This window comes from Ixodes scapularis, unplaced genomic scaffold, assembly GCF_016920785.2.
Source record: "Ixodes scapularis isolate PalLabHiFi unplaced genomic scaffold, ASM1692078v2 PGA_scaffold8__174_contigs__length_109621045, whole genome shotgun sequence".
Lineage (NCBI taxonomy): Eukaryota > Metazoa > Arthropoda > Arachnida > Ixodida > Ixodidae > Ixodes > Ixodes scapularis.
In genome coordinates this window covers 78,954,813-78,970,350 of record NW_024609883.1, presented here as the reverse complement: position 1 = coordinate 78,970,350, position 15,538 = coordinate 78,954,813, and the positions used below count along the sequence as shown (strand labels likewise).

Below are 15,538 nucleotides of genomic sequence, written 5' to 3'. Positions count from 1 at the left end.
GTTGGAACCGAATGCGAAAGTTTAAAAACATGACGTGGCTTGAATTAAAAAAAAAAAAATTATTGAGGAAAACGAACTTCCGCTATGAGCCGACGTTCACTTAAGCCTATAATTTCGTCAAGACAAAAATCGACACTGTGAGTCAACTTTCCGAGGGGGAAGGGGCCCGGTCAGGATGGTGACGACCGATGATGGTGTTCGCCCGATGGTAGTCCCCCGGGAAGTCGAATAAGAAAAAAAAAACTAAAAGTTGTTCGATCCCGCTGGACACATTACGACGTTGGTAGGTTTACGGTGGCCAGTGTGGCCACGTTTATTTTCAAACCAAAACGACAAGTCAACGGTAATATACAAAACTTCCAAAATTAGAACCCCATACTTTAGTCCCCAGTCTCAAGAGCCGAATTCCCGAGAACCCTCTCGGCAGCCCTTTTCTAGCCTCGTAGATGCCTCCTTTCCCTCCAGAGATGGACCAATCACTTCAAATTTCACCACTCCCACGTGGTACACTGCCGTCCAATGGTCGGCGAGCTGTCATCCTGTCGCTGTAACCGTCAAACCTAAATTCCTTGTAGAGTTGTTCTCTGCAATTTTTCCAGTCTGACTGGTGCCAACCGCTAAGTTATTGCATCGGGCAAAAAGCGACAATTTTACACTAAGCGGCGAAACCCTCTATATACAGGCACATTCGGCTAAAAGCCACAACCAGCTGCAAGAAGGGATCTGTCCGAGCGGACTACCGAAACCTGAGACGTTTCTTAACGACCGCGGGGAAGCCGCTCCCCACTCCCGGCCGCTCTGCCCCCGCAAATGCTCCCTCCAAAACGCCGACACTCACAAAGAAAGCTAAAAAAAATAAAACGATGCCGACGCAACTGTAGAAAGATAGACTTTTCTAAAACAAACTTTACTTATTTCTAACAAAATCCTTCGTTACTTAACACCTCCCCACCAAGAATGTTGCAAGTACACTTGCTGTTCGCGCAACATCTGTCCCCCTTTTCGAGACAGACGGGTAGCATACGAAAACAAAACAACAACAAAGGAGCTATACCCCCTGCCAAAAAAAAAAAAAAAAACCTGTTGGGCGACAGTGAAAACCAACACCACAAAAACAAACAAGCAAACAGTCCGGTGAGACCCAAGCCCGTACGTTCCAGATTGCACCATGACCAGTATTTATACAAAAGCAGAAAAAAAAAATTAACGTTGGCTACAGGCAAGGAAATGCAAACGCGAACAGAAAAAAAAGAAAAAAGAAAAGGTTTGCTATACCTAGCCTATACCCGAAACTGTTTCTCCATGCCTGCGCGTCCCCGTCGTCTCAAATGTCTCGCGTGACCGAGGCAAAGGTCTTACCCCCGCACTCAGACACGCGGAGGCCGGTTTGTTCCCGGAGTCCACGGCTGTATGCGCTAATCCAGGGCAGTTCTGCTTAAGGTGCCCCAGCCTCCCACACGAAAAGCACCCTTGCGGTCGAGGTTTCTCAACCCTTCGCTGGTCGCCCCCAACTTCCGCAGGCCCAGCCCGCATGTTCACCTGTGGCCCCTCGGCCGCCCTCTGGGGCTCCCAGTTTCGATCGCGCTGGCTCTCTTCGAATTTCTCGGCAAGTTCCGCTACCTCCTTTGGCCTTACCCATTCTTTGGTTTCATTCTGAAGTACGTAGGCCCGGACATCATCCGGCATGACATGTTTTAGCCGATCTGAAATGATCAGCTGCCTTAGATCATCTAGTGTCTCTACTTCGCGGCTCTCCATGTAGTAGCCGAACATGGTAGTCAGATCGGTAGAGAACTGTGCCCACGACTCCTCTTCTTGCTTGCGTGCGACATGAAACCTGCGCTTATACTCATCCGGAGTCATCCTGAGCTCGTCGAGGATAATGTCTCGTAGCTCCTTGTACTGCAATACCCGTCCCTCTGCTCTGTTTGCCACAACGGCGCTCGCTTTCTCGTTTAGAAAGGGCAGGATGAGTGCCCCGTGTAGGTCCTGTGGAACCTCACAACTCGCCAACATTGTTTCAGCGCCTTTAAACCATGCAGGTACCAATGTGTCCGTCTCGGGCATTGGCGCCAGCACCGCACGTAGCTCCTTTGCATACCGTTCGACTCCCCCCGTACCCCGAGTGTTCTCTTCATGCGGCTGCCCCGTTATTTTGAGCTGCTCTAGTTTTATTTTCTCGAGTTCTATCTTTAGTCTCATGAGTGTTATCTCAGCACTAAGGTCATTCGAATATGTTGGCTGCCCTCCCTCACTGGTGCCAGCGTCTGGTTCCGAGTTGGCGCCACTGAGGGAAGACCCTGGGGTCTTCGATCTAGTCTCTCTGGTCATGGTGAGCCTCGGAGAAAACGGGAATGGGACTCACCCACTGTTGCCTGGCAAAATCCAATTAGCTGCTCCTCCAGTCACCGCCACCCACTTGCCGCAGTGTCCCCACTCGGCCTGGCGATCATGCCCGTCGTCTGGAAGTCTCAGCTCATTCTTCGTTCACCGAAAAGAACAAAAAAAAACAACCTCACAGACAAACAAACAAAAAACCGCACAATTTTCCGGCGCCACCACGAAGTTCAGTACTGCAGCGACGATCTCGTCTCTTCTCTTGAGGCTTGCCCCGATATTCTGTCGCCGCTCGCTGAAGATGCTTTGCCGGTCCGCAGGTGAAGCCACAGGTCGTCCTGTTCTCCGACGTAGATGACGCCCAGGACCACCTGTCAGCTGCCACCACTCCTTTTTGGGTAACTGTACCCCCCCCCGGGCTTCTCGCGTAGATATTGCCACGGTCCTCACTCCGGCAGGAGCGAGCCTTGTCCGCAGTCCAGCAGACGACTTCTTTGGGTAACTGTACCCCCCCGGGCTTCTCACGTAGATATTGCCGCGGTCCTCACTCCGGCAGGAGCGAGCCTTGTCCGCAGTCCAGCAGACGACTTCTTTGGGTAACTGTACCCCCCCGGGCTTCTCACGTAGATATTGCCGCGGTCCTGACTCCGGCAGGAGCGACCCTTGTCAGCAGTCCAGCAGACGGGACCCTTGTCTGCAGTCCAGCAGACGCGACCGTTGCCCGCAATCCAGCAGACGAAACACTTGTCGCATAGAGCCCAGGTACGCTCCGCCGACCTCCGTTGATGCCGTCATTTTCGCTCACCGCCCGTCGCAGGAAGTCAGCAGGATCCTGCCGACTGCGCCAGTCAACTTTCCGAGGGGGAAGGGGCCCGGTCAGGATGGTGACGACCGATGATGATGTTCGCCCGATGGTAGTCCCCCGGGAAGTCGAATAAGAAAAAAAAACACTAAAAGTTGTTCGATCCCGCTGGACACATTACGACGTTGGTAGGTTTACGGTGGCCAGTGTGGCCACGTTTATTTTCAAACCAAAACGACAAGTCAACGGTAATATACAAAACTTCCAAAATTAGAACCCCATACTTTAGTCCCCAGTCTCAAGAGCCGAATTCCCGAGAACCCTCTCGGCAGCCCTTTTCTAGCCTCGTAGATGCCTCCTTTCCCTCCAGAGATGGACCAATCACTTCAAATTTCACCACTCCCACGTGGTACACTGCCGTCCAATGGTCGGCGAGCTGTCATCCTGTCGCTGTAACCGTCAAACCTAAATTCCTTGTAGAGTTGTTCTCTGCAATTTTTCCAGTCTGACTGGTGCCAACCGCTAAGTTATTGCATCGGGCAAAAAGCGACAATTTTACACTAAGTGGCGAAACCCTCTATATACAGGCACATTCGGCTAAAAGCCACAACCAGCTGCAAGAAGGGATCTGTCCGAGCGGACTACCGAAACCTGAGACGTTTCTTAACGACCGCGGGGAAGCCGCTCCCCACTCCCGGCCGCTCTGCCCCCGCAAATGCTCCCTCCAAAACGCCGACACTCACAAAGAAAGCTAAAAAAAATAAAACGATGCCGACGCAACTGTAGAAAGATAGACTTTTCTAAAACAAACTTTACTTATTTCTAACAAAATCCTTCGTTACTTAACACTGTGGGCGCCAGGTGCGTCTATTTCGATGAAACAAACTTGAACGAAAATAACATTTTCTTTCTTGCTCACAAGTGTTTTTCATTGATATAAATCCCACGAACGTTCGCAACAGCATGTTTTGTTTGTTTGTAGCTAAGTTTGGAGTTAAAATTTTCAAAAGTAGCTAGATTTGGAGCTAGAATTGCCAAAGTAGCTAAATTTAGAAGTAGTTTTAAAAGAAGAAGAGACAATTAATTAAAGGGCGGCCACGATTGGCCGCCCCCAAAAATCCTGCCGCCCTAGGCAGTTGCCTACTCTGCCTGTTGGTAACTCCGCCCCTGGCTGTATCCATGCTCCCGACACACTATCCGCAACCGAGTAGACTAAGATCACAGCTTCCGGAAGGCGATCATAAAAAAAATATAGATTAAAACTGATTACGTGACTATTTTACTCGGCAAAAAACAAAAACAGAAATATTGTCCGACTCGGTCTGGTTACGCAGATTAGAAAACACCACCACCAAATAAATGAGTGGCGAATTGTCGAATACACGGGTAATCCTCCTGAACTGGATCGCGATTCAAAATGCAAATATATATATACATATATTTTTTTTTCCCCCGAAGTGCATGCAAAATAGTACGGCCCGATTCGTGGGCCGTGCCGCCAGCTTCCTCGTGCACGAACCTCGCCACGTGGAGAATACGAAGAGCCAAACCGTTGTTGGAGAATCGGCCAAGCTTGGCTAACGCCTCGGCCGAACGAATCCCCTCTCGTACATACGGACTTGTGTAACATCTCCCTCGACGTCTTTTATGCTCTCTGGAGCGCGCCGGGCGCGCCGAAGGAAACGTGTTATACTTCCAGTACCACTCCATTGTTTCGCTGCGTCGCTTTTCTTCCTTCTTTGTTTCTTTCTATTTTGTTGTTTGGGGGGCCGCCGCCATTTTATTATGAGGCCGTTCTCCCGTCCACAGCAAAGGGAAACCACCTTCTACACTCACCGCTTCCCACTGCTCTCTTTAGTATTTTCTTTCTCTTCCTGTTTTGTCGTTTCTTTTATTTTCTGGTTTTCCTGTTCCGTTCGTTCTATGATTTCCTTGTGTTGCGTTCTTTTTGTCGTCGATCTCTTGTTCAGTTTCGGCTAGTGTTTTGTTATTTTTTTTTTTATTTTCTTTCGAGCCGTCGAGGCTCTAGGACGGCGGCGTTACGTGCATATTGTTTGCTCCAGCATTGTGGTTCATATGTGTCCCCTTAGCGCGGCGTTTCTATCAAACCATATTTCTTTGCTGACGTCGCGGCAGGACGAACTCGCCCCTTTGAGCATCTGACAAAAGCACGTAATGTTTCTTCCTTTTTTTTTTCGGCTTTTGTCTACATGCAATTGTCGTCGTGGACGTTGATGATGATGATGGTGATGCTACTAGTTTACCAGTACAGCTGTTCGCTGTTCTTGCTCTTCTTGTAAGCTTGTCTTTTTTTATATATGATGGTGGTTCAACCGCGTGTTACGAGGATCAAGAAAGGACGAAAGAAAAAGTGAAGTCTGTGAGCACGAAATGAAAGGCTGGATTGGAAAAAGGGGGGGGGGGGGGGGGGGGGGGTGATTAAGCCTTCCAACCAAGCTTCGACGATTGTATACTTTGCTCCAACGCCATCCTTTCTTTCTTTCTTTTTTCGTTTTTTTTCCTGTCAGTCAATGTGCAACCGCAAGTTGCAGTTTTTATTTACATCTTTTTTAATTTTTTGTCGGGGGCGCCCGATTTGACAATCAAAACCACAACTGTGGATGATGGCACGGGAAAAGAAAATCTTTTCTTCCTTTCGAACGGAGAAGGTGAAAGGACAGAACAAGGAGAAGACATCCATGAAGTCGAGAAGTGCGCGTGTGCGTCGGTGTCTGGGTGGAAGAGAGATGGACCGAACTGTTCGAACAGGTACACGAATGTGCGTGAACTTCACCCGCTTGAACTCGCGATGGACCGCGAGTTCAAGCGGTCCACCTTAAACTGTCACTGACAATAGACACTGAGAACTTAAGAAACAAAGGCCGTGACGAGTCAAGCACATCCTTTATTATCGCATCCCAGACGTTGAAAGCCGAAGTACGGATCACGATGTGAGCGTGATGATAAAAATTGGTTTGCGTGTGTGTTTATACAGCCTAGAACTTGGTCTGCCTCACAGGGGCGACGAGTCTCCCAGCTGTAGATGAGAAATTTAGCCAGTGCGGTACAGCCGCTAGCCTGGGGTCTTTAACGTGCACCACGCAGTAGTGATACACGACCGCACGCCGGTACGATGCTCATCCAGATCGAAACGGGCAGGGGTGGGGCTCGAACCCAGGATCCCTAAATTCTCCAGCGCGAACTTCCGCTCCACGTGCTCCGAGGTGGTGTGCGCTTAGTGTGCGCTAGACCACTCGGTCACCGATCCCCCCTATGAGTGTGATGATATGAAGAAGCGATCCTGCGTTTCTTGAGATGTCGATGCCCATGAGACAAACGGCAAGCGAGTTCAGTGAGCCTTGGACCGTCCGAATCTCCGGCGTGGCAGGATGGGCCAAGTAACGCCAATCTCCCGAAAGAGCTATCGTCGTTGCTGTTCCCATTACACGATTTGTTCTCACGGATAACGATAGTGGTTGCCTGGTGCATGCTCGGCAAATGATTGGTTAATCTGCACGAAGGACGACGTGTCAGAGCGTGGCGATACGGAGACCTCTCTTGTACGGCTTGTCATTTGTCACTGTATTAGTGGCGAGATGTTTCGGTGGCGCCCTCGTTCGGTTACCTTTCGTGACGTCATGACCTTGTGAGCAACAAGCTCAATGGTGTTTCTAATGAGCATTCTGGAAGCCTGAAATCATAGCGGTCTCAAAGCAACACTGCCAAGACCGTCAAAATTGAAGTTCTTAGATTCCTCTTATTTCCGTCGATGAGAAATCCTTCGCTGACGTCATAGTCAGCATTCGGCCAGTTGTGGTGAGCCGACCACAGCGACACTTTCGATCGCTCACGTCGCCAATAGACTCACTGAAGGGGCCGTGCAACGATTTTCGCTTGAAATGTTTTTCACTCTACACGAGCTTTACTGGCACTAGTGGGACCCAAGTATGCTCGCACACAACGCCGCTAAAACCAAGAAATTCATTTTTTTTGCGGTGTAGTATAGACCATATATGCAAAGTGCCACCTCCAATAGTGCGGCGCCGAAGAACATGCTCCTTCTCACCACGACTGGGCTAGATACGCGCTCGCTGTCTTACGGCCTGTCCGGTGACTGTGAGGCATAATAACACGTTTCCGAAGCGGCATTGACAGATTGTAGGCTCTAAGTGGCCACGAGCGCTGACCAATGCTGTGCACGCCTGCTCTCTTTACCTCTTTGGAAATTCCATAAAAAATGTCCATGAGTAGACGCGCTTTCGCTGTTTACAAAAATCACAGTCCACACGCGCTAAAAATTACAGGCCAGCCACCGGAGTGCGCGTGACAAACAAAGCAATGAACGGGCCCTCGTATACGATTTTAGGGAAAGGTGTATATTGGACTTTCCAAAAGAAGGGCTCTTGGCCGGTTCCATTTCCAGTGTTCGTGCAAATGGCGCGTGATTTGCTCGCTTTCCGAAGATACTAGCACGCGCGTGTTGGCCTGGGGACTTGTAATTATTGGAATGGTGCTGGTCAAAAAAAAACAAAAAAACTGGAGAAGCCGACAAAAAAGAAGCGAAGGAGTAAATCGTTTGAAAACTATCGCGGAGCCCGCTATGCCCTATTCCTTATATACGCACGTGCTGAAAATGCGGCATGCCCATAAGGCGCTGCTAGATTCTCGGTGACTGGCGGTGAACGTTAATTCTGGATATGAAGTCTGAGAATCACTAGAAAAAAAACATAATTATTCAGAGCTGACCGAAGACCTGAATGCTGACTCTCTCTGAGGTTATGCCACGGCACAAAAATCGCGGGGTATGAGCATCTTTTCGTTTATTCAATTGACTGCCATTAAAGCAGTATTCTGCTGGATGTTTCACTGAGGGAACAGAGGACCTCACGCACACACCGTAGGTGTGTACTTGTCGACAACAAGGTTCTTTCCTGGTATCTTCTTTTTTCACGTGTTGCTAAGGGTTCATCGCTGGACAACCGGTAGAAAAACGGGCCAGAAGTCTTCTCCGATGTTGACGTGCAATTCGGAAGAAGACAATACACCAGTGAGCCACAAAAAACGGACTCCTTTGGGCAGCAGGGTTTGGAGGGTGGGACAGCAAGAAAAGTAGGGTGCCAGCGTCCCTATGCAGAAAGATGCACATGCATTCTCTTGTGACATAAAGACCGCACGAAAAAGGAGCGCGCAAATTCAGTCCGGCCGTGGACTGAGCAGACTTCGGCGCTAGCAAAGGCCAGGGCGCGAAAGCGTAGTTCCGAAGAATCTTTCGCTCGCACAAGCACTCGCGCAGAGAAAGCGCTTTCGACAACCAGGCACCCGGGCCCGGAGTGTCTCTCCGCCAGCTCGGCTGCGCCGAGATACCAGCGACCACCGGGTCGAAGAGCACTTACATGCGCAAGAAAAGCATAGAACAAGACTAATCCTTAAAGCTCATTCACACTGCCCCATTTTTTTTTTTACGTTACGTTACGTTACGTGTTAGTCCCCTTAAACATTCATGTCTCGAATGTCGCGTGTCATGCTTTCTCCTTGAACAGGTAGCGTCGGTTGTGGTGACTTCAGCGTAATATTTCGTAACGCAACTTAACGTAAGAAAATAGGGCAGTGTGAATGAGCCTTTAGCTGGGAGGTGTGCGTGAGGATTGATGACGGTGAGCAATAGGTCTCGATTGGTAGTTTTTTGTCTAGAGGCCCTTTATATGGTAGCTTTTTGTCTGGAGGCCCGCCAGGGTAAATTTCTGGAAATAAAGATTTCATTTCATTTCATTGTTACCGACAACGCTACGAAATTGTGAAACGGCAGTGGAACCTCGAGGCAACAAAGATGGCAGCGCACAGAGTGTTGCCAGACGTTCAAACACTTTCGCATATCGTATATATCAGAGGACAACAGCGAGGATTTTCTTTCAATCTCCCCTTCGCTAAACTCGATGACGTAGCTGGAACTCCGCGCAGTAACAATATTCGAATGCGGCTCATAGATTGGACCCGAGCATCGCGTGGGCACTCGATTTGGGCTCGTGATAATCGATAGGTCGAGAAGTATTCGCGTAGTGGCCCGTGTCCAATCGCTGCAATGACGACAATAGCCAAACCATAACAATGGCTGGAACTCAGCGCGTGTCTCTGTGCTTCGCCAACCCCATCGCCTGCTATATGATTAACATTGGCGGCATATAATCGGCTCCAGGTCACGTGGCCGCTTGTTCTGACTGCAAATTAAAAAAAAAAAAAAAAAACTCAACGCTTTTTGTTTTGTTTTTCTTTTTTTGCGTGGTGAAAAACGAACGCGTGTTTCATAGGTCATTAACATCAGAGATTCGTTCTAAGCGGTAATGGCGCAAAGTACAAAAAATTTCGCATTGCCCCTAGGAAGTATAAAAAGCGCGGGCGTGGTTCTTTATATCCACTCTTCTTGCATTCTGATTGGTTGCTCGGAGTTCTTATCAGCTAATCTCGAAATATGATTGGTCGCGAAGAGATAATAAGGTGCTCAAAACAAGCGAACCAATTAAAAAAAAAAAAAAACTAAACAATTCAAATTTATTCAACTTAAATCAGATTTATTTCATTTAAATCAAAATAATTTGGTTTAAATCACTGTAGCTATAAAATAGGGGTTTCGTATCACTAGATGTATTATTTTAAACATGACAGGCTGATTGATCTATCCGTTCGATCGCTCAAAAACGATTCGAAACCAAGAGTTACTCTTACCGAAAGTACAGTTTACTTGGCAACTTTTTACGTGGCCTTTTCAGAGATGTATACCCAGTCATACTTTTACTGATGCAAGCCCAGTCATACCAAAAAAAGAACAAAAAAACAGCTTGATTTTTTTTTTTTTTTGTTAGTTGAGCTTTTATTGCTTTTTATTTCACTCTTTTGATCTGCTTGCAACAGGACGTTACATAATTGAGGAACGAAGTGTAAGTGAGAAAGAAAGGTGAACGAACTGATTTCCTTAGAGAGAACTGATTGTTGCTCGTCTTCAGCCTGATATAGTGAATCTTTCTTGCTCGATGATTATTTCCTTTAGATACAAAATAACTGCACATGGGAGGATCGAGATGTTAAACAAAAGGTAAATAAAAATATATAATTTCGGCATCTTTTTTTTTTTTTTTTGTGCGGGCAAGATTCGATTTATATCATCGTAGTAAAACTAAGTAAAACTAGTCTCATGTAAATCGCCATTGAAGTCGCGATTTCGAATCACGATTTCAACCATATTGATTTATATTCTGCACCCTGTTCTTGAATCGCCAAAACCTGCGTTTCTTGTACAGTTAGACGGCAATAGTTTGTACCATCGCAGGTTGTACAATCCTAATCTTAATTCGATACTGTCGGTTTGTCCGATTCGACGGTTCCGATAAACCGGCGCGGGCGACCCGATCGTGCAGGGCCAGGTTTTTTCGATCAACAAAGAACAAAAAAAAAAAAAAAAAAGAGAGGGAAAGCCGGACGAAATACGACGGCACGAAAGCAAAAGAGGGCGCACTGAGAAGAATGGATGCTTCTTTCGTTGTCGATGTTTCGCAGGCGATGTCTGACAACAGCGAAGACCGACGGCTCCAAAGCCAGGATAAATAGGGTCGGAGAAGAGCGGAGCCATCGATTCAGTTATGACATCCGCCGGATGTGCCGATTTCGTTCCAGCTTCTCTTTCTTAAACTATTTAATACACGCAAACCGTATATCCTTTTTTTTTTTTTTTTTTTTTGTTTTGCGTGAGACCACGTAACAGATTGACGATAGTCGACTTTTTTTCTTCTCTTTGTGAGTTCGTACGCAAACTGTTCTGTAACTTTGAAAAAAAAAAAGAACCTTGCGATGTTTAATTGCTACACGTCTTGAGATTAAAGAAAAACAAAATAAGGAAATATCAAATCAATATGCTCATGTATAACCCTACTATGGAGTAAAGGGCTGTCCACACTGAACACGACTTTTGACGTGCACGCCGAAAATTGTAGGCGCGCTCCTAAACACCAACTCATGTTTACAAACAAACCGGAGCGCCCCCAGCGGCGCGCCACCGGCGGCGCGCATGCGCAATGGGGTGTGGACAAGAAGCGCGCCGTCGCCCATAATAAACAAGCCATCGGAATGCGATGTTATCGGCGTCGGTGTGAGTCTCCGTGCCTCTTTTTGCGTTGGAACTGTTAATCCTACGTCTTCCTAGCAACGTCCAACTATTTTAGCGGCCTCAGAAAAATTATCGAGGCTCGTTACACCGCAAAACTTGATGTAAATAATGCGACGTGCGGCGATTCATTCCGCGTGAACGGTGCAGAATGAACGCTAAAGCCTGATTCACATGAGGAGATTCTGCTGGCTACACTCAGTCGCGACGTCGCTCGTGCTGCAAAAGCGTGGATGGTACGATGGTCGACGCCGATACTGAAAATTGCAAGCAGAATCTGATCATGTGAATCAGACATAAAACAAGTCAGTGATAGTCACCGGTAACAATTTAAAACATACCATTGTTCTGCTCAGTCCAGTTCGGATTTATTACCTCAAAGTTGCTCAAGAGAACACTTTACATGAGGTGTGGGCGGGGGGGGGGGGGGGGGGGGGAAGAAGCAAACCTCGAAAAAATAGCACTGTACACACTTCACAAAAATAAATCACATTTCACGGATTTTTTTTTTTTTTTTTTTTTTTCAGTTGCGTGAACAATATGCGTGGGCAATGAGTTTCAGTCGGCAATGACAGGTGGAGAGTTTTGAAGTATTGTTAGTTCTGGAGAGGGAGGCTGAACTTTTAAGGGGATGGTCAAAGCGCTTGGAAATGTGAGATGGGTTCTGGAGTTGGTGGGCTGCGAAACTCAGATGATGAATAGTAGATGCCATGAGAGAAAGCAAGACGGGAAATTTTGGTTCTGTCGGTAAGTGGTCTTAAGCCGATGTAAACTGCTTTTATAGAGGCTTGCCCTTACTTTTTATCACAATTGCCACGTCAACGTGTTGTCCACAGGCCGTTGTCGTTTGAATGTGCAGATGACAGTTTCAAAAAGCAGACGACTTCGAAAGAACAGACGACACTTTAAACGATAACACGGCCCTTCGAACGTGGTGACGCCATGAACCTGGTCCGCGGATGGTCTAAACAATTTCACGGTATTCCCGCATTTATGGTGGAACAAAGGAACTAAATCGGACGACCACAAGTATCCGTGAATTCAACACAAAAGTGCTTCCAGCGCAAGCGAATATGGTCCGACGGCGTCTGATTTTCCCTTTCCACGGCACGAGCCTGACAGGCAGGAGACACGTGAAAACTGATATTGACACCTTTGCCAGCTCTTTTGGTGCAGCCCCAGTCGCGACGTTTTGGCGAGAAGGCAGGTTTTCGTTTTGTTTCTTCCAAAACAACACAGCAATGACCTTCCCGCATGGCGACTTCCGCCCACAGGCCGGACCGGAAGTGCGCCCGAAGCGCCACCACCGCGGCCTAACCTAACAGTCGAACCGCCTTGCCGATTTGCGAGTGAACCTGTGGGGCTCAGGTACGATTTTTGGCGTGCGGGACAAAAAATGGTGTACAGTGTGTACAGCCCTTTAGTCGGCCAGTACAGTACGACCACTAACCCGGGTGAATTGAAACCTATCTAGCCGTGGACATCAAAGCAAACACTCGTAGAAAAGACAAAAAAATAAATATATTATATTCACTGGCGAGATGAGAACTGTGGGGAGATCTTTCAGTTGTGCCTCCTCCAGGGCTAGCGTCCTGCCTTCGATGGTGCTTCGGCGTCTCGCGAGCTTCGAGCGCGCACGCGCAGCCAAAGCACGGCGGACGGTGACGATCGTGTGCTGGAGGTCGCGCATTCGAAAAAGACCCCCCCCCCCCCCCCCCGTTCTAACCCTGTTGCTGACTGCATACGAACTCGTGGACGGAAAGAAGAATAAAAAAAAAAAAAGCATTAAAAGAAAAAGGGTGGCACACTGCGGGACTCATACAGCTCGCTGGCTTTGAAACGAGGAGAAGGTTATGCGTGGAGAGATCGGGGGAGAGGGTGAAAAGTGAACAAAGGGCGGTGGGGTTGCACGTGCACCGCCGCGGACGCAATTTATGCCCACGGGTTGGTGGTTCTCGGCTTTCCAACGCGTCTGCCAGCCTGCCGGCCAGCCCAGCCCGGCTAAGTTCTCGCCTCCTCCACGCCGCGGACTGCTGCAGTGTGATCTACGGCGGTAACACGAACGGTTCTATCTCTCTTTTCGTTTTTGGGCCTTTCGAAACATCCGCCTCAAACTCCTGCCCTCTTTCTTCTTCGTTATGCAGACGAAGGGGCGGTATGCGCGGATGGCGCGAGAGAACGGATCTGTGGAACGTTTTATATCTGCGTCCCGCGTTTCACCTTAGGGTGGACTGTAGCAAACGTCAAGCTTTGTTCACCCATAGACTGACAGTGCAGTGGAAGCTACGGGCTCGCCAGACCAATGAACCGCTTCCCTTGCGTCACGTGACCCTCCTCTCCACTCCTGGGTATGAGCGCGATCAGGTAGCGGAAGAGCATGCAGCTTCCACCGCGGTGTCAGCTTAGCGATGAGTGGAGTACGCGGACCATCAGACGTTATCACGTGACTACGCGTCCGGCGCTTCGCTGCGCCCCCCTCGGAGGTCACGTGAAGCTTACTTGGCGCTCGAATTGGCTCTGGTGACGCCTAACGATCTTTGCGGTCCATCCTCAGGTGAAACTGAGCAAACGGGCACGTATTTTAGACGAAGCGGCTCTCTGTGCATATCGTGTGTGCCGAGTCTGTCTGTTCGTGCTGGGAAGGGAACGAGCGGATTGCCCGAAGAAAGGACCCCCCCCCCCCCCCCCCCCCCGAACCGTAAATACAGTGTGACCTTGAGACGCTGGCCTAGTCTGGATTGGTATGGCTTGAGGCTTTTGTTTTGTTTTATACCGGCTTTTACTTCCTTTCGCCTCTAGGCTGTTTGGCTCTGGCAGGGAAGGGGCTGCGTTGCTAGGTGCTGTCTCGACTCGACTTTGGGTTCTGGAAAATGAATGAAGACGCTGCTTTGGGTTCTTGGATGTTGAGAACTTTTTGTCCAGCCTGAGGTTTGACTCGTCTGGCGAGTCTTCGATCTTTTGGAGAATTTCGACGAAGGATGGATGAATGGATGCTGGATGGACGCTTACGGCTGTACCCTTTATAACGTGCGGTAGCTTGCGCCGCATAGCCTAGGTAATGAAAAGTAAACCTACATTGTTTATAAACAGTGTTGCCGAACTTGTAGAAAGAAAAAAAAAAGCCTAACATTTTGTTAAACACTTCTTATATAAAATAGATTGCTTCTCAGTTTTATAGACTCATCATCAACGTTTAGGCAACATAAAAGCAAACACACTTTGTATATGTCAGAGAATAATTAACAACCTTTACAGAATAGGAAAGCAAAGATGTTAACGTTTCATGGGTTCGTTTGGTAAGGTGCTGCACCCTTCTTCTGTCAGCCGGTGCCGGTTCGTGTTCAATCTACGCGCACGCGCATAACAATCGAACTTTTGTAGAACGTTTGTTTGTTGTCGAACTTCGATTTCAAAGTTCGAAAGCTCGAACCTGTTAGAACTTGACATGCCTACTCCGGATTCGCCCTTCCTGGAGAATATGTAGTCATATGGTAGCCGTACAAAAGCTCACCGAACAAAAGCTCACTGACAATTTAAGACACGCAGGACGTGTCTAATGGTCACGATTCTTGCTTCATTATTTATTTGTGAAACAACAATGAGCATTGCCGCTGCAAAATCGGCGTGTTTTGTATACACCAACTCATGTTTACAAACAAACCGAAGCGCCCCTAGCGGATGCCACCGGCGCCGCGCATGCGCGATGGAGTGTGGGCAAGAAGCTCGCCGTTGCCCATAATAGCCGATTCACACGACGGACCAAATCGCGATTTTCGTCCGCGGACCGTGTACCACGTGACCGGCACGTCACCGATTCCTGCGATCCGCGCCTCCTCCGCGGAGGCGCGGACTGATAAAGTCGAGCGCCTTTTTCACTCGCGGACGTTTGGCGGCAGACTGACTTGGAAAGCATTTAGTCTGGCAACGGTGCATGGTTTTCTTGGTATTTTGCTTCTGTGCGTTAAAAACAAAAATGGCGCGTCGTTGCGTTTTGTGCTTTTGTTGGTTCATTTACGTTTGTACGATTCTTGGTTCCACGCGTGAGAGAAACTCCAGAAACTTTGTCTGGCTGACGCGACGCAGGTTCCGGTGCTCCTCCGGGTCCGTGTCAAGAAGCTCCCGACAAAACTACTCTAGTCTAGCACGCCGTGATAATTCTTGCACGTCCAATCAGGATTTCACCGAGCAAGCCCTCTCTTGTGGATGTGGTGTGCTTGAGTGTTGTGCACGAGCGCGGAGTGCGTGAA

General features: G+C 48.5%; 1 protein-coding gene across 1 annotated transcript; it reads right to left on the bottom strand.

The window, feature by feature from the left end:
- Positions 1-1,275: 1,275 nt before the first annotated feature.
- LOC115323772 lies at positions 1,276-2,541 on the bottom strand. Its single transcript, XM_029984157.3, has one exon. It carries the CDS (start codon positions 2,329-2,331, stop codon positions 1,276-1,278), a length of 1,056 nt encoding a protein of 351 aa, XP_029840017.2. The 5' UTR covers positions 2,332-2,541.
- Between the last annotated feature and the right edge of the window lie 12,997 nt (positions 2,542-15,538).